The sequence below is a fragment of the Strigops habroptila genome, chromosome 11 (genome assembly GCF_004027225.2).
Source record: "Strigops habroptila isolate Jane chromosome 11, bStrHab1.2.pri, whole genome shotgun sequence".
Lineage (NCBI taxonomy): Eukaryota > Metazoa > Chordata > Aves > Psittaciformes > Psittacidae > Strigops > Strigops habroptila.
Genome location: NC_046360.1, coordinates 13,461,399 through 13,487,514, shown reverse-complemented (window position 1 = coordinate 13,487,514; position 26,116 = coordinate 13,461,399). Strand labels below are relative to the sequence as shown.

The following is a 26,116-nucleotide window of genomic DNA, read 5'->3' as shown; positions in this document are numbered from 1 at the left end:
CGTTGTCTAACATCCATTTATCACCCCATGCACTGAAGCTGCATCAGTCATCTTTCTAGCAATATGATTGCAGCAACTGGGCTCACAAACAGTAAGTGTTTCTGTTCAGGACAGGGTAAAAATAAGACCTGGATGTCCTTACTGATGAACATCTGGGATTTCTTTGCCAAAATCACAGATGCACGTTTATGCAGCCCAGACAGGGACACCGAGACAGCTCCCATCAGCTGTGCTATATACACCCCTCTCCAAGTTCAGCCTGCCCTTTGTGTAGGGAAAGGGGATGCTGAGCCCTGGATTTCTGCCAGCAGCACAGGAGCTCTGAGTGCCAAATTGGCTTCTGTGGTTTTTCTAATGTGGTTTGTGGCTTTGCTAATGTGGACTCCTTTGGGTATATTTTCAGTGTCTCAGACAAAGAATTAGACCAGCAACTCCTGTGATTGTAAATGGGATGCACACACCTAACGTTTCATGATCTGTATGGGAAGTGTGCTCCCACTTTTCTTCCACTTCCAAGCAAAGTGTCTTGTGTGCAGAGGTCTAATCCTAACCTGGACACATGTGTGGTGCTCAGCAGTTGCCACATAATGACCTGGGACATGTTCCTGGACCTATCACCCTTCAGCTGGCCTATGCCTCCATGTATATCTTTGATGAACTAGATGAATTAAAGGAAAAAACCATGAATGTTAAGGGCACAGGCTGTAGCCAAAGCACTTTCACAAAGCGTGCATTTTAATCCTGTCCCAAGGTATAGCCAAGGCTGGTAAATAGCTGCCCTCTCCTCTTTTAAACAACTGAGCAGCAAAACTTCCCAAAATGGGGTTGCTTTTCCAATCTGGATCATCACACCACCACCTATAAGGGCTTCATAGTACAGAAACATCAAGTTAAACTACAAAGAACTGCTTGCACCTGTGTGTCAGGGCCCTGAGTGCATTAATAGGCCTGCATGGCCCTGACAAGCCTCACCTGGGTGCCCACCCACAATCCCTGCCCATGGGGGCAGGAGCTCTATTTAAGCTCAGCCTGGAAGCAGCAGCTCAGGTCTGAGCTGTGCTATGTAAGTGATGGTTTCCAGTTCAGCTATAGCTATGCCTGGGTACAGATCCTACTGATCTGGCCACTCCAGCATGTGGAGTGACTTCCTATCCTCACCTTGAGCCTGTCTCATCACTAGGGCTGTGCCCTGCAATTTTTGACTGTGTCTGATCCTGGCTGCCTTCATCAGACCTGATCCTGACCTGTGGATTGATGTTCAGGCCTTATCTTGGACCTGCCTCACCACCTGAAGAGCTGGACTCTCTGAACCTGGCTATCACACCAGGTCTGCCCTGCTTGTCCTGTTTGGGTGCTGCAGGGCTGGGCCCTGGCTGCTAAGGTTGCCAGCTATGGTTTTGTGCTTGGCTCCACTTCATCCAAGGAGCAGATGGTCCCCACTGCTTCTTCACAGTACAAGGACTTCTCCAAATGTAGGAAATGGCATGCAGAACTGCAGGTAAGCATCCCTTTTCCAGGTGCTGAGTAACTCTTGCAAGAAGGGACACCAGATCTCTCTCTGTAATTGTGATCTGTATACCTGACCTCACAAGCTGTAAGGGTTGGATATTGTCCAGAATGGAGCCAGGCAATCACATCTCTGCAAGGGGCAACAATCACCTCCAACACCACAGAGTAAAGAGCAGGAAATATATAGCTGAGAGAATGGATGGGTGTGCAGGGAATTCCACTGGTCTCAGGTTCTTCCTGTTCTGGCATAGTTTGCTCTGCTTCTGGCTTGATCACAGACCTGCTGTGACCAAATCACTTCACTTCTCACAACCTTTTCTGCTTATCTTGCTTACAAACTGTATGTTTCTTGGCAGCAGGGGTTGCATTGCTCCATTCCTATACAACATATAGCTGCAACTGCAGGCACATCTTGCATAAGATCTATTTTATGGTTTAGTTATGACTCAGCAATCCATTAGCCCCTTTGAGCTGTTTTCAGCTTGGATATATTCTCTCCTCTCTGTTCAGTCTGCTTCTGCAAAGCCATAGTCCCTTTCTCCTAGGCAGAGACAAGCATCAGGGCTGCAGCAAGCTCAACTCACTTGGCCTTTCTCAGAGCGATGGACAACACAGATATATATCCTTATTCAGCTACTGCTTTGCCCCTAGGCAGGGTTCAATGCACACAATTAGAAATACAGCTATTTCTAGACCCCAGACTTGGAAATTAATAGGTGTGACTTACTTAGAGTCCCCACTGTACAGGCAGACTTTGTGCTCTTAACGCTTGTGAGGAAACACTACTCTTGCCCATTGCTGAGATCCTGGACTTGTACCAGCCAGACCAGGAGCTAGAATGGCACCAGAACTACCTGTTTTACTTCAGTAGGACTTGGATGACTCTTTCTCCCCCTGCTCCATTGAGTATTGTGAGTAACAGAGTACCTACCCTGCCTTGAAATGAAGAGGAAGGCTTTGAGAGAAACCTTTAACTGTCTGCCACCTTCCTTCTGCTGTTGCATCTAGAGGTTTAGTGACGGTTAACATCTCTTCCAGTCCTGGTCCCCAAAACTCCACTCTCTTTCTCTTCTAGCTTTTATAGAAAGGTATTAGAAAGCAGCAATGACTTCATAAGCCTGATGCAATGCTACACGAGCACTCACAGATTTTCCTCTAGCTCATCAATGCCCACATACTGGTGAAGCAAAAGGCTTTTGGCAACTAAAGCACATGGTGTCCCCATCTGCTGCAGCTTCCCTTCCTGCATAGTGCTAGCAACAATCAAGAGGTGTATTTGCTCCCCTCAGCTGTGCTTCTGTCTCTGTTCTTGCTACAGCTCCCATAGAGGTTATTAGGGAGGTGGTACTTACCTTGCAGAGGCTGTACAGGATAATCAGGATCCCACCAAGGAAGTAGCTGCTGGATGGATCATCTCCCATGATGTATTTATACCATAGCTGGATGGGGACAAGGGAGCGGAAGAGCTGGCTTAGCTCCTCAATAATCAGGTAAAACTTCCCCTGTAAAACCCAACCAAACAAGGGACACATCATTACTATCAGGAAGGCAGAACAATAGCACTTAGTTGATGTAGGGCTTGCTTTCACTGCACACTGCTAAATGGTGCAGAGACCAGTATTCATGACATGCAGCTTTCTTTGCAGCCATTTAACTTGGGGTGTAGAAAGGATAACTCACTTCATTGTTTCATAGTGTTCATCTTGCTCTGCCACTTACCCAGCTATTCTACACTTTCGTATCTTCAGCTCTTAGAGCAAGTTATGGATATAAACCTTATTGCCTATCTGGACAATGCTAAAAGCAGGGGTTAAGACTTGCAGGAATTAATATGGTATAAGTTGTAGATACTGTTCATGATGAGAAAAGGAATGCAAGGTGTAGGTGTCTCTGATCCTGTACCCCTTCTGAAGGTACAGGGATTAAATGGAAGGTGACACTGGTCGTCCCGACAACTTTCCAGATCATCCCATAGAATCAAATTCATTATCTATTTGCCAGCGTCCTTTCCCTTCCACTCAGGTGTGTGTTGGCTCCTGTCTGTTGTACAGTACATAGATGAAAAGACTGGTGCTGAAAGAAAAGCCAAACACACAAACCCTCAAGACACTTTAAACTCAAAGATAACAAACCTTCCTGAGGACCTTAACAAAGAAAAGGGGAGGAGTGGGGGAAGTTGAAACACTTCTCTCTCAAAAGAGACTCAAAGAATGGGTGCCATCCTTTGTAAACCTTCTCCAAAGCTGTCCTTGCCATTCTGGTGTTTACTCCAGGTGGAAAGCTTTCCTTCCTTGCAGGATACCTGCAAGGTAACAAACTCCCTCCTGGCTTACACAGCCATGAAGTGCAGCAACTGAAATGGCTTTTTCTTAGCACATAATTTCTATTTAAAGCACATAAGATTAGGAAAGCTGGCTAAGTAAGGTTCTAATTTAAACCCACTCCAACCCCCTATCTCTCCCTCAGTCTTGATGAGGACCCTTTATGTTCTGTCCCACATTGTTTAACAGGGAGAACCGGTGACAGAGCCCCAGGTCAGGGCAAGCTGTGAACACAGAACCAGGCTTAACCTGCACTGACATTATCTGGACTGAAAGATTTGGTTTTGACGTGTCCAAATTCTTTTCTTTAAGATCAAGGGGCAGGGGAAATTCCCCTGAATTCCGCTGTGCTGTCCCACTCAGCTTTGTCATCAGTGATGTCATCACAGGGCAGTTGTTAACTGGGGACATTTGGAGAGGGGATTAAGTCCTGTGCAGCCCCTGAGCAGCAGCCAGCGCCCTTCCCCAGGGGCTCAGGGATGAGCTCACTCCTCAGGCCATCCTGCTGCACCGAGCAAATCGAATCCTTCAGAGGGCTCTGGCATGCTCATGATCTCATATCCCCCCGGGGACAGGGAGTGAGGTCACACCAGCGGTTGCTAACGGACCTGGGCTGCTTTCTTCTTCTCCCCCCTCCAATCCCCTCCTCCTTGTTAATCCCAGGTGGCATCACATAGCAAAAATGGAATAGCAACAATCTGGAGTTCTAAATGCAAGCAATTTATTAAATTAGCACAGAGGTCTCTATCCAGCCTCATGCTTCAATGCAATCATCGTTTATTTCGGGTGCCCTTGTGACAGAGGGTCGCAGTCTGCTAATGACTATGCTGTCACTTCCTTCCCTTCACACAAGCAGTTCTCTGCCTCCCCCTCCTCAGCCAGCTCTGATGAAAGCTACAGCAAGCTAAAGGCAGCAAACTGCTTTTTCTGACTCGTTCCTCCCATCAGGCTCACACTCATCTGCTTTTATTCAGCCTTGCTTCCCTGGCAGGCTAGGCTGGGACAGGTCACTGCTTACTTTCTCATTGCATCAGATGGAGCTTCTGGATCCAGTATTTTGGGGCATCAAAGCTGAAATTCTTCTACAACAGAAGCTTTTGAGGCACTTAAACACCAGAGCCCACAGCAAGGCATAAGGAAAGATGGGTTACAGGCAGCCCTAGAGGTAAAGACAAGCTGCACAATTGGAAGTGGCAGAGCATGGCTCTAAAGTGCAACAAGTGGCATATTTCAATTTTCTAACCACAAACTCTCCACCCTTTACAGAGCTTTCAAAATCCCTTTATCTAATGCAAACCTTCAGTTCTCAGTGGTAACTGCAGGGTATCAGGATTTCTTAGCAGTTAGGTACTTGTTAACACTGTCACTAGAGGGAAGTCAAGCTTTAAATGGGTGCATCTCTCCATCCAGCCCCTTAACACCACCCGCTTGACCATTTAAGAGAGGCCTGTTGATAAGCTTGGAGTGATTACAGCTAGGAGGAGGGAAGCAATCCAAGGGAGCTGAGCATCTTTTAGAGGAGAACCAGTGCTACAGTAAATGCTTACAGAAATGGGTCTTGTCAGGAATCTTGGTCCTCAGTGCAACACGCCAGCCCTTTTTAAACTAGGAAAGGTGCCTAGAAAAATCAGCATTAATTCTACAAAGGGCTGCAGCAGAAGTGGAGTTTTCCTTCTGAATCTAAAGCTTAGAGAACAGGGATTGTTCCCTACAATTCCAGCAGCAAAATCTAGCCTTCTGATAGCAGTAACTTAGAGCAGATGGCACCCATCACTGGCTGTAAGCACACCCAATCTACCTGTCATCTGCTTTTCAGCTTTGTTATATCTTTGCTATCTAGGTGGAAGTTTTCAAAGCCAAATCTTTGTCTTAAGATGGTTTTTGTCTGAAAACCTCAGCTAGCAGTACTTCAGCTAGTTCTCATTAAGATTAGGAAGAAGTGTGTGTTATACCAAGCACAAATACAACTATTGCTCCCATGCACCTGACTGTGAATGAAGCTTGAAGTAAGGCAAGGCCTGCTTCTGTTAGGTGACTCTTCCTATTTCATAAAAATCCATGTAAATCTGGGAATCTTACCTTGAATACACTCTACAGAGGTTGAACTGCTCTCTAAGATCAGCAAAAGCTCTTTTTGGTGAGCCTGTGAGCCAGCCCCAGTGCATGACTGGGCTGTGCAGGAGCACATCTACCTTGCTGGACCACAGAGATTAAATAGGATGTTACCTGGAAGTATGGCTCCTGATTAGGGTAAAGTCACACACCAGAAGAGTCTCTGTTCTGTTCTCATCGAGCTCTTGCAACACGCTGGAGTTAAGCCTGGCTAAAAAGTGAGCAAGCTTAGCCTGCTTCCTCTGTAGGGTCAGTCACTGTAAAAGCTCACAGTCATCTACTGCTGTTAGCAAACACTTCATTAGCACAAGTGGCAAAGGACTGTGCTGTGGATCTAGTTACAGCAACTCTGATGGGCCTTGTGATATCATGTGGTGAAATTGTGATTTCTCTTTTCTCCAGAATGCTTTGTTACAAACTAAGCCAGTGACTTGTGTACAACCCTTAATTTTCCTTGACCTCCTTCACATAAAGGCTAAAAATGGTCTTTAAAGCAAGCACTTATTTTGAGAGGAGAGTTCAGGATTTTCATACAGTTGTGATTTTCTCTCTGTACGTGCAGTACATCATGGTCTGTAATGATGTGATCACACTATTTTTTCACAGAGGATGAATGGCACTAATTAAACACGTAACTTCTGAGTACGTTTTCCTCACTACTTGATGGCATATCTGCATCCTATCACTTTATGCTACCTGAGCACTACTCAGAGTAGCCAATCACTTAAATGTCTTCACTCTCTTTATGATACCAGTACAGCAAAAGATGCTTTAAACCCCGCTTACTTTTACATTGCTGGCTGACATAAGGGACAGCTATTTTCTGTTTTCTGAATGAGAGCTCGAGACACAAAGACTAAGGTTAAGGTAAGGTTTTTTTTGGTGTCTAAGTTGAGATGTCTGGGACTAGACTTTTTATAAAGCACTTAATTTTATAGCTCACATTACCATTAAAAGCTAAAGCACTGACTTCAGTTTGCAGCTGTACACGACTCTTCTAGAATCACATAGGAATTATTTGGCAAATGAAGGATGGAATTGAATTCTCCAGTGTAGCATTCAACTTTAACTTGTAGAATATTCTTCTTCTTCCAATGGTCTCTTTGTTCTCTATGCTTTCCAGTTTCTACAACAGCTTCTTTCAAGACCTCACCTTGCTTTCACTGGTGATGGATGGAGGAAGTCTTACAGAAAAATAACATGGAATCACATAATTAAAACTTGAATCACCATATAGAAACATCAAAGGGGGCAAATTACAGCTGCAGAAGCAATGCTAATTCCCACATAGTCTGAGCACTGACCTAGTGGTCCCTTTTGACATAAGGCTTTGCATACGTGTGCTCCACAGAAGGAAACAGGCATGCTAAGGTTTTACACAGCGGAATTAAAATGGGATGTAAGAGAAGTGAGAGAAGTTGCAATGAGGCAACTGTAAGTTGTGATTAGCACTCAAGGGAAGTTCCAAGTCTCACTTGTTCTGTTGCCAGCAGCATTAGGACATATTCTGAAACAGGAAGATGCTAGAAAAACAACTTTTGAGACCTGCTGGCAATTTGGATGAGAGGAAAGCAGACTCTGCTGAGATTTCAGGTCATATTGCCAATATAAGGAAGTGTTGGGTAGGAGCAGTAAACAGGATTGTGGCACAGAGGATGCTGGTGAAAATCCATGCAAGACTAATGAGGAGTAATTCCAAGGTGGGATTAGAGGGGAAAATGAGATTTTTACTTAGTGCACAGCATGTCTGAAAGTCACATCTTGGATATCTTAAACTGGAAAGTTAAACTTGGCACATAGGAGCAATGATTCCTGTAGAAACTTAGTAGCAGTGACTTTCAAAGTGTGTCAGGGAAAGGGACAGAGTCCCAGTTCTCCAATACCTAATCTTATGCTTTAGTTAGTCTTTTTCTTTCGGAAGCAATAAATCCCCCACTTCTGACTCTGGGACATCACATCTGTTCCAGGCTGCAATAGGGAAAAGTCTTTGAAGAACCACCATGTAGTTCCTGTGGCTCCAGAGGATCAAAGCTCAGGTTGTTGCCCAAGAAGAGTTCCCCCAAGTAGCATCCAAGATCACCAAGAAGAGGGTACTGAGAGGACAGGCCATCACCTAGCTGGAAATGCCATGTTAGCCACACTATTAGAGAAGATTAGGATTAACTTGCATATTGCACAGTACAAGAGAGCACAGACAGGGAGCAGGAAGATCTTTACCCATGTATTTTGTAGTACAGCTATATGCCTGCTCCCATTGCTTGTTTTAATATTTCTGGGTTTTTTGATCAGCATCTACAGGACTCCAATGCTCCAAGAGACCTTGTTTTTCTCAGGATGGAAAAAAGTACACAAACTTCATGTAAAATGAGTGGCAACTATCTGGCCCCATGATGAAAGAGGCTGCAGGGACATTAGAAGGCTGCTGCCATCATCACAATTAATATAACTTCCCTCTGGCACCTTCATTCCTCATGTGAGCCTTCTGGAAGAGGTTGTGGCCTGGAGAAAATGCTTTGGCAGGAGCAAACTGCTTCAAGTTGCCCTTCTTTACTTGATGCAGAAGAATCATAGAATCATAGAAAGGTTTGGGTAGGAAGGGACCTTAAGATCATCCAGTTCCAACCCCTGCCACGGGCAGGGACACCTTCCACTAGAGCAGGTTGCTCCAAGCCCCTGTGTCCAACCTGGCCTTGAACACTGCCAGGGATGGGGCAGCCACAGCTTCTCTGGGCACCCTGTGCCAGCGCCTCAGCACCCTCACAGGGAAGAGCTTCTGCCTCAGAGCTCATCTCAGTCTCCCCTCTGGCAGGTTAAAGCCATTCCCCTTGTCCTGTCCCTACAGGCCCTTGTAAAATGATCCAGATCATACTAGTTTAAGCAAAAGACATTCTATTTCTTTCATGTCCAAGGTGCAGCTTCAGAAGAAATACAGAAAGCTTAATGTGCCGGTTTGCATGGCAGAGCTGTAACTATCTATGCTAGGGAACATGGTATGCACCTAGAAAAGGTATCTGGTCCAAAGTCCAAGTGCAAAACCATATAAGGAATGGGTGCCTCACATAGGCTAAGTTTTCTCCAACCAGATTTGATGAGATGGTGCTTTAAAGAAAAAAGCATCAAAACCCCCCAATCAACCAAAAGTCAGTCTCTTCTCAGTGGCAGTGAGGAGTCCACAGTGCTAGTGTGGATGAGTATTTGTACATTTGCCACTATTTATACAGCATCAAAAATTCTTCACATGAGTAGTGCTGCTCTTGCCACAAAAGAAACCTCATTTGTAATGTCTAGATCTAGCTTTCAAACACAACTGACAAGCCAAAAGACTGCAGGATATGCCTGGGAGGACTCTCTGCCAGATCTCAGAGGAAAGGTGTTTCTCCAAAGGAAAACATGTCAGGTAGTTTCCTTGGAGGAATCTGGGGCTGCTTCCCTGGATCTCAGGTCCCTAAACCAGAGGTCAGAAGACTCCAGATGGATCCCAGAGCAGAGAGCTGCTGTTACAGGAGAAAAAACTTCTTGAGTATCTTCCCAAGTGGTAAATGCTCCATCCCTGGCAGTGTTCAAGGCCAGGGTGGACAGAGCGCTGGGTGACATGTGCTAGTGTGAGGCATCCCTGCTCATGGCAGGGGGTTGGAACTGGATGATCTTAAGGTCCTTTACAGCCCAAACCATTCTATGATTCCTTGGAGGAGTTTGGGGCTGCCACCCAGGATCTGAGGTTATGTAGTAATTTCATGCTGGGTTTTCAACAAACAAATGTTAGTGTTTTCCTTTTGAATTGTCAATCTTCTGGAAATGCAGCTCCTTGTAACTTGGCTGCACATTTGTATTGAGCATGCAGAGAAAATTCTCACATACCAGCCATTAAGATCATTGGAAAAGTGTGACCTTGGTATCTTTCTCCCCTGTGGAGATAGGGATATATATATATATATAAAAGCACCTGGGGTATCAGTTTCTTACAATTCTTTTGGTTTGGTTTGCCTTCTTCCCTCTCCCCCTTCATGCTTCACTCCATTCTCCAGGATTAGACTGTTGATAACAGCATGAGGAGGGGATGGGAGACTTGCAGGCACCTGGGATTTCCTGAAGGGAATCTTTGGCAACTGTGTCTTTTTATTATTTATTTCCTTATTTTTAATTCCACCCCCCTCAAGCTGTCATTCCTTAGCAGTGCAAATGAAAAGCTGCTGTTTACGTGTGTACAACAATGGAGGCCTCTGCAGGCCACATGGCTCCTGCAGTTTAATTTACTTTAATTCATTTTATATTGAACTAAATGATCTTATTTGCCTTTCTTAATGGAGAGCCTTCAGCATGCAGGGTGGGAGCCAAACCCCCCTTTAAAGGAAATGATGAGCCCAGCTGCTATCAAAACTTGTTCTCAGCTGGAGGTGCCCCTCAGCTCATGGGGAGGAAGGGACAGCTTTAGGCACAGGTATGCTCCTTCTCCCACAGCCTCTGATTGCAGAGGTGTAAGGTTGGAATCTGATGTTGATATTCCCTTCCTTTTCCTGCTTGTCTCTCCTATTTGCAAGTTCTTTCCGTGCCTTCCAGCCTGATTGCAGTCTCACAGCCCCTCTTGGCACCTCTGTTTTCTGAGCTGGTTTGGAATCTGGGAAAGTCTGGGATTAAGTAGTCAGATTTTCAATCTTCATTCTTTGGAGGGGTTGCTTGCAAAGATATTTTCTGAGTAATTCAATCTTGGAGAACTCTGGCTAGTTGTATCGTGATAATATAGCAGTCCTCATGCTTCACACTTCAAGCACTCATGATCACATTTACTGTCCTCTGTATTCTGATTGCAAAGACAGACTTTTTTCTGCCTCTTAATTTTAGTTTGCTTTTTCTCAGATCATAAATCCTATGCTATAAATCCAAGACGGTCCTTGATGCCATCTAAAACCAAATGTTGCCCTTCCTGTGATGGGGCCATACTAGGAATACATGACCCAGGTACTTTAAACTGGGAGAAATGAGTGCTCTAGCCCAAATTCTTAGTGTTCAGCATCAGAATGAAAAGATGCATCCAACTGAGGTGAGAGTTGAGTACTACTCACTATTTTCATTAGTGATTTTCATGCAACAGAGTAGGCTTATCAAATGTACAGTTGAAACTGAAGTGGGAAAGGCTGTAAACACACTGGGAAGAAGGATTATAATCCAAACTCAGCTTTATACGCTGGAGAAATGGTCTGGAAAAGGGGGGGGAACTGAAGAAAGTCAAGAAGAAAATAAGATCTGGAATGAATGATCTCTGAGAAAAGACTCAAACCTGGTGTGGTTCAGTCTACAGAGAAGCTGAGGGGAGATGTGAAGACTTTGACGTGTAAAAGAAAGAATGTGATCTTGCTCCAATCACAATGGATATGGAGAGGTAAGAGTCTTAAAAGAAGGACATTCAGAGGAGATGCCTTGTACTAGAAAGGCTGTGAAAGCATCAGTGAAAACCACATAGTATTCAGAGCAGACCAGAATCTCAAAGAGCAGCATGAAAAGCCAGATTGGCTTTGGAATGCCTTTGAATTTCCAAAATGAGGAAAACCTGAGGAGCGTGCCCAGAGGTTGAGTGCAGAATGATCAAAGTACTGCAAGGAAGCTCAAGATAAAATACCTCTATCCCATTCAGAGCTGTACTGAACTCTCTATCCGTGACAGTGCAGCAACCTCCACTTTAGGGTCTGTGCTCTGGGCAGCTAGAAACTGCAGTTCTGACTGGTTACATCAGCAGCAAAACTCTCTGTATCTATCATGGAAAAACCTTCTAGCTTTACTCTGGGTTTAATTCATTTCTCCAGCAGCTTGCTATCTGCTACTATTACATGACAGCCATCCAGAAGTTCATAAACTACAAGCTAGGCTTCAAGCAGGAACACTACTACAAGCATATGGGGAGGAAGAGAAAAACTTTGTATCTGGCAAGTATTAAGATAGCAGATAGCAAATAAGTTGATAAGAATTTGGTCAAAGATAATGTGCCTAAAGTGCAATAGAATGGTTCTAACAGAGAAAAAGCTTAAAACTCTTCTGAAACCAAGATGTGTAGCACTGTGCGGCCTTAAGAGGTAAGCTGGGTCACCCAGCTCAGGGAAAGAGCTCAGCTATGTGGTTACCAATTACAATTGCTATGGCATCCTGTGGTTTTCTTGGAGCTCTCCCATCCCAGTTTGATCTTGCTTAATTTGTAACACCAGACCTCATCCCCGGTTGGCTTAAGGGATGCCTTGTAGAGAAAGGGATAAAAATAAGTCCAGATCCATAGCGGTAGGTAACAGCAGTCTCAGATGTCAAGGGACAGGGAGACCATCAACAACATCCTAAGACAAAAAGAGACTTAAAAAAAGTGAGAAATATTGCTATCCAGAAAAAGGTATTAAAAATGAAGCATCTGTGCTCAGAGTCATTATAGGCCCATGACAGATGTGATCTTACCAGCCTCCCACTGTAGCTGCAAATAAAGCCCCCTTCTCTTTCTTCTCTCCTGACAAGGATTAATGAGTACTTGGGATAGCTCTCAGACAAGCAAGCAAAGGCTGTGAACCTTTTCCAACACTGCAATTTATCTTGGGAAGACTATTCACATCGCTTTTCCCTCCCTCCCCAGGCTGGATTATGCTCTGACCTAGCACATTAATCTCCCAAAATATAATAATAATAATAGAAGTAGGAAAAAGAGCTGGACAATTGCCAGAAATAAATTAATAAGCATCTCATAGCCCTGCTGTGCAGGAACAAACTGCTCAACTCCCCTGCCACCCATGTCATTTCTAAGCAAAACTATTCCCAGTTTAGATATCCCCTTAAGTGCCCTGCCTGAGACTTTCAGCAATGAATGATGGTATCTGACATCTCCATCCTGCCTTTCATCCCAACAGCTGCCAGGAAGTTTCTTTATCAAATGCAAACACTACACATATTGCTACATTTGCCACTGAAATGTAGTTACCACTAAGTGGAGGAAGAGGCACTTCATGTGCATGTCAAAAAAACAATATGAAAAGGGATTTCAAGAGAGAATGTGGTGAGAAAGGTTCAAAAGTTAGGCCTAATCTATATATGGGTTCATAAACATTTGTTAGCTATTTAGTAAAAGTATTTCTCTGGCCATGGTTACAGCTGGTGCTGTCTTCTGTGGCATCGGAAGCTTCAATTTAATACTGTTACTTCTTTAACCCAAGTGGAAAGCCAAAGAGACAAGTACTTGCAATTTCCTTCCATTAAATGAAGAGATTGGTGCTTTAGAAATACTTTTTTACAGAGATCACTCAGAAAACAAGACTTAGATCAACATCAACCAGAAAAGCCTTTCTCTCATTGCTAGTAACTATTCCTTCTCAAGTAATGTTTACCTCGCTGGACTTGAATTACTTGCAGGGATTACCAAACCCTTGCTCAGGTTTGTGATGGCTCAAAAGCCAAAACTGACTCCCCAGGTGACTTTCTGCCCAAGTTTTATCAGAGATTTTATTATTTTTATTCTCCCACCCATACTTCATGCTGCAAAGGTATTGGATTATCAAAGACAAACATCCATATAGCAAGAAGAAAAGAGACTCCTACCTTTGACTTGACAGCAAGGATGATCTTTGGCAGGGCAACAATTAGGCATTTCAGTGCAATGGTAAGGTACTTGAGTACAAAGTCTGCAATGCCCACAATCCACATCAGGTCGAAGAAGTCCAGCCTCTCGAGGTTGGGTTTCAGAAATATAAGGCTGAAAGGCATAACACCAAGGCTCAGATACCAGCAAGGAGAACCTCACTTAAGCTTCTTGATAGCAGCTCTATCCACTGCAGGCTAGAGAAAGCCTAGGAACTCCACTGAACTTCAGTTCTCAAGGGCAACAGGAATAAGACATGCAGATTAGTCCCCTGGTTCCTCTGAGCATCTTGACTTTGGTCTTGGCCATTCGTACTGAGGTCAGCAAGTTTGCCCACTACCATAAAACAGGACCCAAACATGTACAAAACCTGTTTTGGAAGAGTGCAATCTCCATAACCTATAATCCACCCTGTAAATGGGCTTTTGGTCTAATGGCAATGCCCTTAGTCCACAGGCTTGCTCTATCATATCTGACTGTAAAAGCTTATCCTTTGAAGTCAGCTGTAGTTATGATTCCCTGGGGAAGTCAAGACCACTATGTCCTCTGAGGCTGGTTTGACACAGGTAGAACTACTGCAGGGGCAGCAGTCTCTAAAGCTACTTGTGCATGTGAAACATGCTGGTGACAAAGGAAGCACTGTGTTAGACATGGCAGAGAGGTCAGGACTTGAGGTGTGTCATGCTCTGATGGTGCTTGCCCCTGTTTGAAGCAGAAGAAAAGTTGGGCTGTGTTTAGTAGCAACTCTTACCTGAAACGAAGATCCAGAAAGGTAGTTCCCTTTACATAATGTTATTGACTGCCCTTTAAAGAGGGAGTCCAGGACAGCAGAACTTCATATAGCAATGGATGGAAGCTACTGACCTGAGCAGCAATGAGGACTGAACCCTACTCAGACTGAAATACCAGGATTCCTCTTCAGGAATTTACCTGCTAAAGCCTCATGGTAGAAAGCAAAAACTTAAAATAAAACAAAAAGTAAAATAACCAACCCAGAATGAAAAGCCTGAACGTGAATTTAAAATACTCACAACACTGGCACAGCACAACAGGTAAAATTACACCCTAAAAACAGAAACAGAATCAGAGACTTTACTACTATTCGTGCACTAGGAAAAAAAGGCAAAAAGTAAATAAATCAGGAAATTAAAAATAAGCCAGAAAGAAACAAAACCAAAGCAGCTATTTCTGATTTCCCAAGCCTGCCTTGTGAATAGTCACAGGTCCCCACGCACCAAGCAATAGATACATCAGCCCAGTGGAGCAGGCACCACCACAACGCTGGGAGGATCAGGGCTTGCCAGTGAAGCTGTTACCCAGTCAGTTCCCTGTTCATAACCCATGCCCTAACCAGTGTGTAGGATGGCCCCAATTTGCTGAAACACTTTTATTTTAGATGATCTATCCTTTACTTCAAACTAGTCCCATTCATGCTTTTAACCTTAACCACCTTCTTAGAGACACAGTTTCCCTGTGGTGCAGACAAATTTCTTCTTAATGCTTTCACACCTTTCTGCCATACCTGTTTCTTCTCTTCCATTCCCTCTCACAAGCCCTATACAGAGTATCCCATGGTTTGCCATCTCACATTTGGACCCACACAAACAAACCTTCTCATCTTTCCCTCTTTCTAGAAGCATTTACACACACAGCTTCCCAAATACATTAGGGGCAATTCCAAAGGATAGCAGGGTTGGAGGCAGACCTTGACTCTTCCACTGACTAGACAGTATCACTGGGAAGAAGCAGGGAAGCAATGAAATAAATGACAGAAAAAACATAGCCGAGAGCCATGTAGCCACAACCCAACTGATGCATGTGGCACACATTGTATTTTCAGTCTGAAGTTCTAACTGGTCTCCAGTGGGACAAATAAATTTTTCATTGGGAAGATAATTCCTATCTTTTTACCTACAAATATAAACCCCTTTTTCTCACATAACTAGGTTTGACATTGCTCCATTCCTTCCTATTTGTTCTACTAGCACTCCCTTGCTTAAGTTCTGTATCTTTGCTTCCTATATGTCATTTAATCCCTGCTTTATAATAGGCAGGGATAGTGCTGAACCAAATCTCTGGGTACTAACTTGCCTGTGTTTGAGAACTGCTTCAGTCACAATCTGAAAATGGAGGCTATCTTAGTTACCTCAGATCCAAATGCCCCCAGGCCCTGAGGACACTGGAGTAAAACACTATCATTTCATCTCCAGTTTATCTCCTGTAGTAGACTCAAAGCTTGATGGACTGAAAACATTATAGGAAGTGGAAAATCAGTGGGACAATCTCTTATCTGCTTCCAACAACTGCTCTTTATGTTCAGTCACAGAGGTCAGAATGCAAATTTAGAAGCCCCACTACAAAAATGTGCTTTGATACCACCTTGCTTTGACACACAAGACAATTGCAAGTGTACATGTTTCAAGCAGCAACACTGCAGTGTGTCATCACACACTGGCCCATTCAGACACTGGTTGTGTCACTCATTGATAGGAGCATAGTCCACTAGTACAAACATCACACACTCTTTTCCTCCATTGAAAGGTATTACAAAGATGTAAGAAAGCAAATACTTTCAGTATGCACATTTCCTCCCAAAGGTGGGGAAAAGCGGGTTTCCCTCTTTTCCTTCCTGGCAATTACCACTTATTTCCATCATTGACAATGGAAATGTTGCCCACCTGTTGTAGAGCTGCTGAGAGCTGAATGTGTAAAGCAAGTACAAGGTGTTTCCAGTGAGAAAGGCCAGGATCCACAAGACAACCAACACTGATCTCTTCTCCTGAGGAAGAAAAAAGAAGCAGAGAGGATAAATTCAAAGTCTCAATGATTGTGCTGAGCCTTTGACTGCTTGAAAAATGCAAGACCAACCCAGGAGACACAAATATGCCACTAAGTGTTCAGTAGTTAGTTTATTTACAAAGGACCGGGGCTCAGAAACAGGCTGTAGGTAAAGACATACAGAAGCACAAGCAGAAATGGCTCTCACTCAGCCAACCTTTTAACATAAAGTAACTTCAGAGAAATTAAGCAAATACACTAGTGACAATGACAGCCTTACTTGCAGAATTCAGTTTTCAAAGTTGGGATCTTTCTTGGGACATCTAAATTCTCCTGATATTCAAAATGCAGTTTGACAAGCAGGTTAAAACAAAAAGGAAGAAAAAAGACCATATGTTGTCCTATAATTCTGAGCTGTCACCTGTTTGGAAGGACACTTTGTCAAACGGGTGTTTTACAAACAGGTTCAAAGTCACACAGAAGAAGGCTTAGCTAAATCTGATATAACATAACCCATCACTGCACGCAGCACCTCTGAATGTGATCTGGATGCATGGAGGTTCTAGAACATGCATTTTTGATTGAAGAAATAATTAAAGGTCAAAAGAAGTGCAAATTCTGCTTTTCAAAAGACATGGAACATTACAGACGGAAGTGGATGGCAGAAGATCTTGTCCTGGTGTAGTATCAGAGAGTAAATTTTACTCCTGGGAGGAAAAAACCAGCATTTTTCTTGGGAGCTGATTTATTAACAGCTCTCTGTAGCTACTCAACAGCCAGGGATGTGAAGGTGAGATTTAAAGCAGATGGATTAAGGGGCACACTGCTGGAAAGACAAAGATGCAAAGGGCAAGGCAACAGCAATCTATTACATGACTGTGCAATTCATCTGGTCATTCAGCACTGTAACACATTTATTCCACTGCTGCTGGTAAATATAAACATACACTTGTGCCACCCATGGAATTTTTACCTAAAAAAGCAATTCTAGTCTTGTGCTTTCAGTGCTATTGAAGTATTCTGCTGGCACTGAAGATTATAAGGCCTGAAAAGATCTGCTGCTTTCTTTATATTCTAAGCATACTATCACCATTATCAAGATACTAACAAGCTACAAAATTCTTCAGCTGAATGCCTCAAAACAGTCTCTAAATGCTAATAAATTAAATCTCATCATTAATAAGTAAAATAGGTTTCAGCACCTCTGTGGTACATAATGGGAAACTGAGGTGCAGAGGAGTGCTTGAAGATGCACTGACAGCAGTGGCAGAGCCAGGAGCAGATTACACTATCCCTGACCTTTCCTCTCTTGTGAAAGTGTACCATAATAAAACAAAAAGAGCAGGATGCTGTGGGAAAGCATCAACGGGGAGAAGTAGGAAGAGGAAGTGAGGATTACAGCACAGTACTCTTAATCTGACAGATCTGTATGCATATAACAGCATTCAGCCCTACACTGCAAAAGAAGGTTCAACATAGACATTGTTTTGTGTACAGTGATGTTGCCTGGGACCATAGAGGCTGTACTCACCTTCAGAGCAACCTGTTCCCGGAGTGTTGAGTTGGCATATGCGAATGTGCTGGCCATCCCAATGCACACAGCAATCCCTGCAGGGAAAGACACTGTCAGAGTACACAAGGCTGAGCAGGAGGATCTTCAGTCCTAAGCCATTTGATGTCAGCACCTCAAGCTTAGGAAGAAGGTTACTGGGTGATATTCTGGTTGTGCTGAATAAAAAGTGATTAAACCAGGGCAGTGTGGACTCTATAAAAGTCCAAATTCAATCCAAATGAAAATGAAGCTACTGCATTGAGCATTTGCCACCCCGTCCAATACAGACACTCCATCCTAATGTCAGGTCCTGTGCTGCAGAAGTGCTGCAAGTTGTGGCTGTGCTGTGCAAACAGAACTTGGCTAGATGACAGCGTTACAATATCAGTTCAGCAGCTTGTGGAAGACAAGGCACGCTATCACAACCATGTAGGATATCAAGTTCAACAAGCAAGATGTTTCAGACATGAATCAATACCTGGTTTTAGGAATACTGGCAGAACTGCAAGCTGGACTAAACTCAAGCATTATTGGCTTCCCTGTGATGATAATCTTAGCATATTACTCCCATAGGGAGTAAGGATCTTCAGACAGGCCACACATACAATTTCATGTAAGAGGAGGATTAGAAGAATGGATTTGACATGAGCACTGAAGGGCTGAAATACTCAGCTACTATTAAAGAAACCTATACAGACACATTCTTTAGGGAACTCTGAAGATCTCGACTGTAAGACATAACTGCTGATGCTGTTTGGCTTCATTTCACAACTACCATCCTTCCAGCTAGAAAAGTGTCTCATCCCTCTGAACCCTTCTGTGCTACACAGAAGCCTTTGCTAGTCGCTAATGTAAGCTTTCCCCACCTCTCCTAGAGAGAGGTCTGAGGGAGAAGCCTTGGTAACATCCTCAGCCGCTACAGGAATGTCAAGGAGAGATTAGGAAAAGGAACAGAACTGGTCTCCCACAGGTCAGGACAGGAAACAGATGGGACCGACACAGATGAAAACAGCTTGGACTGAAAGTAGAGTGAAGTTATCAACTGCATTACCCCATGCATTTAAATATGTCTCCTTCATGCTACACTGCCTCTAGACACTGTTGTTATGCAGATAAATGTCTCAGACACCACAGCATGCTAAAGCTCCCTAACCATTCTCTAATACACTTACAACCCAGAAAGGATAGATGCTTACCAAGCTTGTGCTGGAAACAAACTTTAGCCAGGAGGATCAAGATGAAGGGAAGTCCCTTCTGCAGCCAACCAATCACAGCTTTTAACTCTGAAAGAGCTGGGGCTGGAGTTCCAGCTTGTTCATCACTGCCTTCCTCCGCGTGCCCGTGGCGGTCCCCTCCTGCCATGTGCAGCAGAGATGAACCCCGGTGATGGCCATGGTGGAAATGATGGGACGACTGCCGGTGGTGGAACGGGGCTCCCTCTGTACGGCTGCTCCCTTCCTCCCTTGGGGCTGGCATCTGAATAAATACTTCCCCACCTCCTGCTGAAGAGCCCAGGACCAAACCTGACTGGAACGGGGTGGCTGTGATGGTGCCCGAGGGGATGCCAGCCAGGCCTGAGAACAGCTGCTGCGGTGAGGAAGCTTCAGCCTTTAGACTTTCAAAAACTCCACTTTCATCCACACTGGTCTCGGAACTGACTGTTTGGCTCCGGTTTCTGCAGTGGACAGTGGACAGAGATGAAAGTGATTAAACCAAAATGAGTGCCACAGAGCATCTCAGTCTTTTAGCCCAGTCCCGACTGTAGTCTGTTAAGAGTTCCTCACACACTATCAGAACATGAAGGTCTCCAGATGACAGATACTTTTCCCTCTAATTGCTGTTGGAAAGTCAGAGTTGCAGAACTAGAGGCTGGTAACCAGATTAAAAGATCAGGGTACTTTGAAAGAACTGATCACAATGACACAGTTCCTTCATAGAATCATAGAATGGTTTGGGTTGGAAAGGACCTTAAGATCATCCAGTTCCAACTCCCTGCCAAGGGCAGGGACACGTCACTCTAGACCATGTCACCCAAAGCTCTGTCCAACCTGGCCTTGAACGCTGCCAGGGATGGAGCATTTACAACTTCTCTGAGCAACCTGTGCCAGGGCCTCACCACCCTCACAGTAAAGAACTTCTTCCTTATTTCTAACCTGAACTTCCCCTAAGTTCATCTAAGGAACAGAGTCCCAAATCACCTCCTTTACTTTTGGAAGAACCAAAGAAATAACACATCAGATGCCAAATTCAACATAGTCTATAATGATTTTAATGTTTCAAGAAAAACATACAAACCCCAATGTAAATTGACCCAGCACAACCAAGACAGGTCACATTAATCAAGCTAACTCAAAGAAATGGCCTACCCCCCCATATCTTCTGATTTTATTGAGGGATGATCATTACCTGCCCACTGATGAGTAACACCAACAAGACACAGAGTCAAATGGGGAAGAGAAAGGTTGAGAGCTGCTTGTGTGTCCCTGACCCAACAAGTATTTTAAGTGCAGGATGTGCTCATGGGTCAAGAGAACTTGTTTTATTTTTATATTCTTGGCACATTGGACATGGATGTACCCAAATTACTGGGCACTAGACAGAATTAGATCTGGCACTGATTCTGTCCTGAGCTTGTTGGATTACAGCCAGATTCCCAAAAGAAAGGCTTGAATATCTTCATCCTAATGCCAAAAGAAAACAGGATTTCTTCACCTGAACTCAGTGCTACTGAAATGAATACACGTGAAGTTTAAATCACAGGGAACAATACAGGTAATCACAGAACAATCATTAGGCAGACAGCAAACACCTCTCTAACTTGCAAAAGGAGAGTAAAGGATAAGTAAAGCTCAGCAACAGGCAAAGCCCACAAATAAGGTATGTTGCAGAGCTTGGGTCTCTCTGGATTTTAATCCTGGGAGATCTCTAACTTTAGAAATAGTGGTCCCAAGCTGAGCCAGCACATGCAGGGCCCTTAACCCCCTCTCTCCTATGGGTTCCAAAACCTCTCCAGGCATCTTACAGAGCACAGAGCACTGCCTTTCACCTCACTCTGGAGATCACTTCAAACCCTGCTGGGCATACCTCCCACTAAGTAAACTCCTAATAAGGCTTTTTATAGTGACACCCCATTCCCAATGTCTCTCCACAGGCTCCAGCAAGGAATCAAGTCAACAAGACATCACCCACCTCTTTTTGGTTCAAAATATTCGTCAACCAGATCTTGGATTTTACACCTAACATTACAATTCAGGGATGTATACACAAGATAGGGACATAATGTGACAGGACTTATGTCTGGGAACATAACAAGTTGGGTGGGACCTCGGGTCACAGATAAAGACACAATTGTTGTTTGGAACAATACTTCCAGGATACATGACTCTGCTTTCAACAGGAAAGAATTCATCAGGGACATACTTAAAAACAAATAAACAAGGATGAAATTGTGAATTTGCTGAAGTTAGCAGAAGTGAAGACCAGTGGCAACAGCATTTCATTCTACAGTTAGGAAACCCTCAGCCTATGTTACTGACAATATGTATTTAGCCTGTTAAGGAACAGAAGCATTTATAAAAACCAGTTGACATTACTCTGCTTGTCTTTTGCACCCAACAATCGACACCTATCCTGAATATATTTGAACCATTCAAACAATCCTCAAGTGCTTTACAAGTTTGCACAGCCTCAGAAAGCTCTACGTTACAGATGAGAGGGCCCATACAACACCTTATGTGCCTCTCAAGCCCCAGCCTTGCCTGCTGACACAAAACCCACAGCCTGCACTGAGGCTTGGGCAGCATCATGCAGATAAAGTTGAAGATGGCTTTCTTTTCCCCTGAAATTCAGAATGGTACCATGCTAGAAGCGGTCATGACATCAAGCATCACCTCTACTTGCAAAGCCAGCATGAAATACTCATCTTTCACTTAAAATCTAAGCTCAGCCAGAGCAATGAAATTCATTAGTTCCATCTGTGTCTTAGAGTAATTAGATTAGTTTCTTCTTAAGGAAAAAACCCTAAACAAAACTAAAAGTCAAGCTCTAACCCTGGGAAAGCACAAGGGAATATTTAGTACCAGAACAATAACAGTGGCAAGCCTCCCTTGCTGATATTATAATTACAGAAATGAATTAGAGGGTTTTGTATTCTACTTCTAAATATTCACATACATGAAGCTAGATACAGGTTCTGGAATGATGTAAAGGATCATCCAAGTTCTTTATAAAATACTAAGTCACAGTAGTTGGGAGTTTCAGAAGAGCAGACTTTTAAAATGCCTTAATAACAGCATAAACAGTCTCTGTTCATACAGATGGATCTTTTCAGATTGATAGTGCTCAGGATCCCCAACAGGACTGTGCCATGAATCACTGTTCTAGAGCTCCCAAATGTCCTGCCTATGCTAAGCCAACTGCCTCCATATGTGCCATACTGGATCATGAAACCTGAAACACTGCAGGTGGTAGCAGTCAATAACTGGAATGTAGGAGAAAAGTAAATCTGTCTCTAAACTCTCTAAACTTGAGCAGAAAGCCTGGCCACACTATGTGCACAGGATGTATACACTTTCCTTAATTTTGAGCTTTCATCTTCTAAACCACACCACAAACTTAAATCAGAATGTTCCCTTCTGAAGAGGAAAATGGAGGGAAAAAGAAGGAAAAAGATGTACCTTTCAGGAGGAACGTTGTCAGTGTTGCTGCTATGTCGTCTCTGCATTTTCCTCAAAACCTTAAAGCACAGCACACTCAACATTAATGTTGGAGGTCAACAGATCCCAGGGTGACTCCTAACAAAGGCCCACAGAGTCAGAGGGTTGTGAGACCCATTCAGCTAGTGACATGGCTGGCATAAATCATTGGCTTCCCTGAAAGGCCACCTCGAGCTTGCATTTGTTTCTTAGTGCACTTGCAAAGGAACAGCATTCGACTAGCAAATGGAAGCACACACACCGGTCTCCAAGCAGGGCAGGAACTAGTCACATCCCCTTTTGCAGCCCATGGCAGTTGTCACAAGGAGCATGCAGGTTTGTGATGAGATGTTCTGGTGGAGAACTTGAGGACAACAGGTCTTGTTGTGACATGGAATCAATGCACACTCTCTGGAAGTGAAATCCCTTCTTCCTCTTCTGAAGAAACTTGCTTTGTGAAGCAAAACTGAGAGGGAGGGAAAAAAGAAAACATATAAACATTTTAAAGGAAAAAATACAGTCAGGTCAGGAGAATATTGTTTCAAATAAGCAACCCATTCCTTTAAACCACAATAATGCCATTAGCAAACTCTGCACAATGGTCATAAGTAATATGCACATATGCAAAAGATCACATGTTCCTGCTCCACTCATTCTGGAATTGTTAGCATAAAGTAAGGTCAGGAGTGGGAAATGAAAACCATTGGAATTGTATTAACTTCAGGAACCTTTTCTAGAACAAGGAGAGAAGTTCTTCATTTAATTACTTAAATCTCTGCTTTCAAGTGTCTAATTTTAAGGGAACAACCTCCAACACATTCCACCTTCTAAAAATAAAGTTAATTCAAAAGCAAAGAACACAGAATCATCATCAAGGCACAGGACAGAGTAACTGGCAAATACTTAGACTGCTTAATGTTACATTAGTTACATAAAACCTGAGGAATGGGCTGGTTTTGCAAGTGATTTGTCCAGATTCACACAGGCATTTCATAGAAGATTGAGAGACACATCCTTTAAATATTGAAGTTTGATCCTACGCAGCCCTAGACTACAATAGCTACTGAATAAAATGTAAAAAGCTCTAAATACTTTTGAATACCAAAAGTTGCAACACTACTTATAACATTTCATACCTCATGAACATATGTAAATAAATGCGTAGCCATATATCTGTATTCTGTAAAGGCACAATGGCTCTGAGAACATTTCCTAGCTGTCTGTAAGCAGAGCTATGGAAGCTGAGATATAGAAAACACAGAATATTTATTTCTGTCCCCCCTCCCCCCCCCAACATTTTCACCTTTTCATTCATACTCTTTACTTTCAGTGACCCACTTGCCCATGGAAAATTGCATTAAATTCCATGGTTACCCCTTGACAAAGCCCAAACCATGCAGTTCACAGCTCATAAACAGACAGTTGCGCTCACCATGTACACCTGCAGTTAGAGCAGGTGTAGTTTGCCCAGCCCTGAAGATAAGTTACAAATCAGTGACAGAAGAAAGTGTGTTTCGGTTAAATCACAGAGGTAACTGTATGAGATTTGTAAGAAGATGAAGATAAAAATGTTAACATTTACAAAAAAGAGAAAGACTCTTGGTTTGGAACATCCAGTCTTGCAGAACCCCATGAATGAAGTGGGTGGAACTGAGACAACCCTCGATTTGAGTCATCACTGACAGAGAACACAGAGGTTTTAATATGAGCTGCCAACTTTGCACATCCCCTTTACAGTTAATATAAATACACACAGCCCTATATAAATAACATTTTGCATCATCATATATGACAGGAAAAACACAGCTTTCAACACATTTTAGGGAGAGGACACCCTAAGTTACCAACACTCTCTCTCCTACAGATTTTGATCTTTAACTCCCAGCAGTTTTTTAATCTCTAGCTGTATGTTTCAATTCGTGTTGTGTTTTCAGGGCCAAAATTCATTTTCTAAGGATCTGGTTTATACAGTAAAAAAATACATTAAAGATTTTCTTTTTTCCAGATTTTTTAAAGCTGCATTTGTAGTAACAACACTGACTACTGCCTTCCCTGCAGTAAATGTTATTTAATCCTAACTTGACAGTATCTCTGTCAACTTAATACATAATATTATCCCTTTTTGACCAAAATGATAATTAAGACACGATAAAAAGGCCAAGCCAGGCTGACCCATGCAGGCACACCTGTCCTACCTGGGAACAACTTTGGGGTCACTACTTATAAAGATCATGTTCTTGTGCTATAAGCTGAGAGTTAGAGTCTGGAGGGAGATAACTCCGCAACTTGGAAAATCCACTCTCTTCTAGGCCATTAGAAGTCTACCAGGTTGTAATGTGGGCTGAAATCATGTTCCCAAATGACATGTTTCTTTCTATGGAGAGACAATTCTGTTGGCATCAGCAATGAAGGGGACAGTGACATGAATGCCAAGTACTGAAGACTCAGGACTTCATGAGATGTATTTGTCTGTTCTGCCCAGAGACCTACAGAGTTAAGAGAATTTAAACAGACTTTGTTCCAAAAGGCACTCAGCTTTGATACCAACTGCTCCTGCCTTTCACAGATTAGGGGTTTTCATCTTGCAACACTTGAATATCTTTTAACAGTACCTGAAGAACAGGTTTAACCAGAGGTGCAAGGTGCCACAATGGGAGAGAGGGAAGCTCAAGAGGGTGCAGACATCTCATACATGGAGTGCTTCAGATAATCCAAGATGGTCCAAATTTCAAAGTCATCATAGGTCCTTCAAGCTGGATGATTGCAAGGCACGTGACCACAGTGCTCAAACAGGCACATCTGTAAGAAGCACATGCATAGAGTCATTTTCACTGTAGCAGAGTCAGTTTCACCTCTTCATCTCCTTGGGAAAGATGGAGAGAAGCAGGAACCCCTGGCGCTTCAACCCCGGCACGCGTGCATGACCTAACAAGGCCATTTCCCTCCGGGATTGGGATCTGCAGCCCTGCTCACTGCACAGACACCCCCGGGTGCCTGCTGAGCTTTGCTCTGCCTTCGTTGTGCGTAACACACACACACACACACACACACACTTGCATCCATGTGTGCAATCACAGAATGGTTTGGGTTGGAAAGGGCCTTAAGATCTCCCAGTTCCAACCCCCTGCCACAGGCAGGGACACCTTCCACTAGAGCAGGTTGCTCCAAGCCCCTGTGTCCAACCTGGCCTTGAACACTGCCAGGGATGGGGCAGCCACAGCTTCTCTGGGCACCCTGTGCCTCGCCACCCTCACTGTAAAGAACTTTTTCCTTGTATCTAACCTGAATCTCCCCTGTTTGTACCTATCACCCCTTATCCTATCGCTACAACCCCTGATGAACAGCGTTGTATATATACACAGACATACAGATACAGATCTACAAATGCAGTAACATACATAACACACAGTGAAAGGTATAGGCGAGGCCCTTTTTCTCCCAGTTCGGTGGGGGAAGGAGATTCCCGCTGCAGTTTGTGGCTAAATGCCCACCGCGGGGGGAAGCAGTCGGGCTTCGGGACCAGCACACCCGCTCCCGGAGGCCTCGGCCC

General features: G+C 43.7%; 1 protein-coding gene across 4 annotated transcripts in view; it reads right to left on the bottom strand.

Moving 5' to 3' along the window:
• RNFT2 (ring finger protein, transmembrane 2) overlaps nucleotides 1-26,116 on the bottom strand; it is a 33,156-nt gene that overhangs the window by 6,932 nt on the left and 108 nt on the right. The window contains exons 1-8 of one of the 4 annotated variants that reach the window (XM_030500374.1): nucleotides 25,965-26,094; nucleotides 25,179-25,365; nucleotides 22,549-23,032; nucleotides 19,069-19,547; nucleotides 17,852-17,928; nucleotides 16,221-16,321; nucleotides 13,503-13,656; nucleotides 2,862-3,011 (exon numbers count right to left, since the gene is read on the bottom strand). In XM_030500374.1, the coding sequence (XP_030356234.1) occupies nucleotides 2,862-3,011; nucleotides 13,503-13,656; nucleotides 16,221-16,321; nucleotides 17,852-17,928; nucleotides 19,069-19,547; nucleotides 22,549-22,631 (1,044 nt within the window). In that variant the 5' untranslated portion in view covers nucleotides 22,632-23,032; nucleotides 25,179-25,365; nucleotides 25,965-26,094. Of the gene's footprint in view, nucleotides 1-2,861; nucleotides 3,012-13,502; nucleotides 13,657-16,220; nucleotides 16,322-17,851; nucleotides 17,929-19,068; nucleotides 19,548-22,548; nucleotides 23,033-25,178; nucleotides 25,526-25,964; nucleotides 26,095-26,116 lie in introns of those variants that run through there. The other 3 variants (XM_030500375.1, XM_030500373.1, XM_030500376.1) reach the window with 3 other exon arrangements.